The sequence below is a fragment of the Rhincodon typus genome, unplaced genomic scaffold, assembly GCF_021869965.1.
Source record: "Rhincodon typus isolate 14 unplaced genomic scaffold, sRhiTyp1.1 hic_rhity00014447, whole genome shotgun sequence".
Taxonomy (NCBI): Eukaryota; Metazoa; Chordata; class Chondrichthyes; order Orectolobiformes; family Rhincodontidae; genus Rhincodon; species Rhincodon typus.
The window spans coordinates 3,227-5,822 of record NW_025980085.1 but is presented as its reverse complement, the minus strand read 5'-3'; the positions used below and the strand labels follow the sequence as shown (position 1 = coordinate 5,822).

The window sequence follows — 2,596 nt, the reverse complement described above, 5'->3', positions numbered from 1 at the left end:
GGGGATTTGTGGCACAACATTCTGGATGGTCATCTCTGTTCCTCTTCCTCTGCAGCTCTTGCCGTCCGGTTCCTCACTCGACGCTTCATTGGAGAGTACAGCCATATTGGTGAGGAGACTATCTCCCTGGGTGTGGGTGCATGGTTGTGGGGGAGGGGGTGTGGGGGTGTGGGGAGGGAGGGATTTGGTAGAGGACGGGGATGGATGAATCCATGTACCTCAGTGCCCCCCCGCCTCCCCAACCCCGGGTTCAGTGTCAGAGGGTTGTGGGGGGGGGCCTCTCCTATTGGGCAAGAGACCACCCGATGGAGCCAGGTTTGCGATCCGACCGCGACGCACTCTGTAGTCGAATAGCCGCAGGCTCAGTCGACCACCCCCTGTTTTGTCTCGGCAGAAACCATTTACACTCACAACGTGACCATCGACGGTGCGGAGACTCGCTTCCATGTTTGGGACTCTCCGAACCCCCAGGTGATTGTGGTGGTGGTGGTGGGGGGGTGGATTGTGTGGGACGGGGTGAGGTCTCTGGGTGGTGGGGAGGGGAGTGGAGACAAGATATCCGTTTTATCTCAGTGCCAACGCTTGCCCTGTTGGGCGTGCCATTCTCCAATGGGGTCAGGATTGGGTCTGATTGCGATGCACCCTAAGGGCGAATAGCCGGTAGCCATTCACTGTGGTTGGGGGTGGGGGGTGTGTGGGGAAAGGGGGCTGAGGGTGAGCTGTCTGGAGAGCGGGTGGATGGGGTAAGTAGGAAGACATCCATTTACCTCCTACCCTGTTGGACGTGCCATTCTCCAATGGGATCAGGATTGTGTCTGATTGCGATGCACCCTAAAGGCGAATAGCTGATAGCAATTCACTGTGGTTGGCGGGGGGGAGGTGGCTTCCTGCGGCAAGGGTGGGGGGTTGAGAAGGGGGCTTCGATCTTGTCTTCCGAAAGTGCCAGCCCGGAGCTCACCCCCACCCTCTCCTTTCCCTTCTGCCCCCCTCCCTCAGTGCCGCGGGGCGATGGCCCACCCGAGCGAGCAGCAGATGCGCTGGGCCGACGGTTTCGTCCTCGTCTACAGCATCCTCGACAGGCGGAGCTTCGAGGTGGCGCGGTGGCAGCTGGCGTGGCTCCATCGGGAGGCAGGCAGCGCCCGGGCCCCCGTGGTGCTGGTGGCCAACAAGACTGACCTGTGCCACCGGCGGGTGGTCTCGGTGGAGGAAGGGCGCCTCCTGGCGCTGGGCAGCGGCTGCGCCTTCCTGGAAGTCTCGGTGGCCGAGAGCTACCACACGGTCGCCCTGGCCTTCCAACAGCTGATGGCAATGGTGCAGGGGTCCAGGGCAGTGCCCAAACGGGCAGCGGGGCTACGGGGCATCGTTCGCAGCATGTCTGCCGTGTTCGGGGGCAAGCGCCGAGTGGACTAACGGACGGAGGAGGACCATTCAGCCCTTCCCCTACGCCATTCTATCTGCTCGCAGCCCCTTCTGGTTTTGACTCCATTCCCGTGACGCCAGACGAGATTTCAACCCCTCAGCCCATAGGGCCACACAAAACAGCAACAGTAGGAGGCCATTCTGCCCATGGTCCACCATTCTATCAGATCAAGGCTGATCTGACTCCACCTCCCCCCCCCCCCCCCCCGTATCGCCCCTCGAATCGTTAAGAATCGATTTCCCTCCGCCCCTCCCTCCCGCGCCCTCGAGTCCTTGAGAAACGATCTCCCTCAGCCTTAATAAAAAAATTTAAAGACTCTGCATTTTGAGGCATGTAGCTCCTGAGACTCACCAAACCCCCAGAGATACTGATGTTTCCTCCTCTCTGTTTTAAGTTGGGTGAACCCCCACCATCATTTTTTGAACACTGACCCCTGGTTCCAGATTCTTCCACGACAGACGTGGAGATCCACAGGGCCAAAGAAGGCCCTTTCACTCATTGAGTCTGTGCTAGTCACCTTTTGTATTCAAATGCCATTTTCCAGCACTTAGTCCATAGCCTTGGCATCGCAAGTGCACATCTCAATACTTATAGAGTCATACAGTACCAAAACAGACTCTTTGATCCAACCTGTCCGTGCCGACCCAGATATCCTAAATTAATCCAGTCCCATTTGCCAGCATTTGGCCCATATCCCTCTAAACGCTTCCTATTCATGTACCCATCCAGATGCCTATGAAATGTTGTAATTGTACCAGCCTCCACCACTTCCAGCTCCTTCCATACACACACCACCCTCTGTGTGAAAAAGTTGCCCCTCAGGTCCCTTTTAAATCTTTCCCCCCTCACCTTAAACCAATGCCCCTCTAGTTTTGGACTCCCCCAACCCAGGGATAAAGACCTTGGCTATTCACCTTATCCATGCCCCTCATGATTTTATAAACTTTTGCAAGGTCACCTCTCAGTGTCCAACACTCCAGGTAAAACAAAAAAACCCAGTCTATTCAGCCTCTCCCTGTAGCTCAAACCCTCCAACTGTGGCAACATCCTTGTAAATCTTTTCTGCATCCTCTCAAAAGTTTAACAACATCCTTCCCGTAGCAGGGAGACCAGAATTGAACACAGTATTCCAAAAGTCGCCCTAACCAATGTCCTGTACAGCCGCAACATGACCCT

At 56.2% G+C, this 2,596-nt stretch overlaps 1 protein-coding gene across 1 annotated transcript; it reads left to right on the top strand.

The window, feature by feature from the left end:
- Positions 1-55: 55 nt before the first annotated feature.
- Positions 56-1,410, top strand: LOC125482665 (ras-related and estrogen-regulated growth inhibitor-like protein; the record flags this gene model as incomplete). The annotated part of the gene is made up of 3 exons (XM_048594781.1): positions 56-109; positions 395-471; positions 997-1,410. Coding segments are annotated over 3 exons (545 nt in total), but the record flags the coding sequence as incomplete, so codon positions are not given.
- Positions 1,411-2,596: the final 1,186 nt, after the last annotated feature.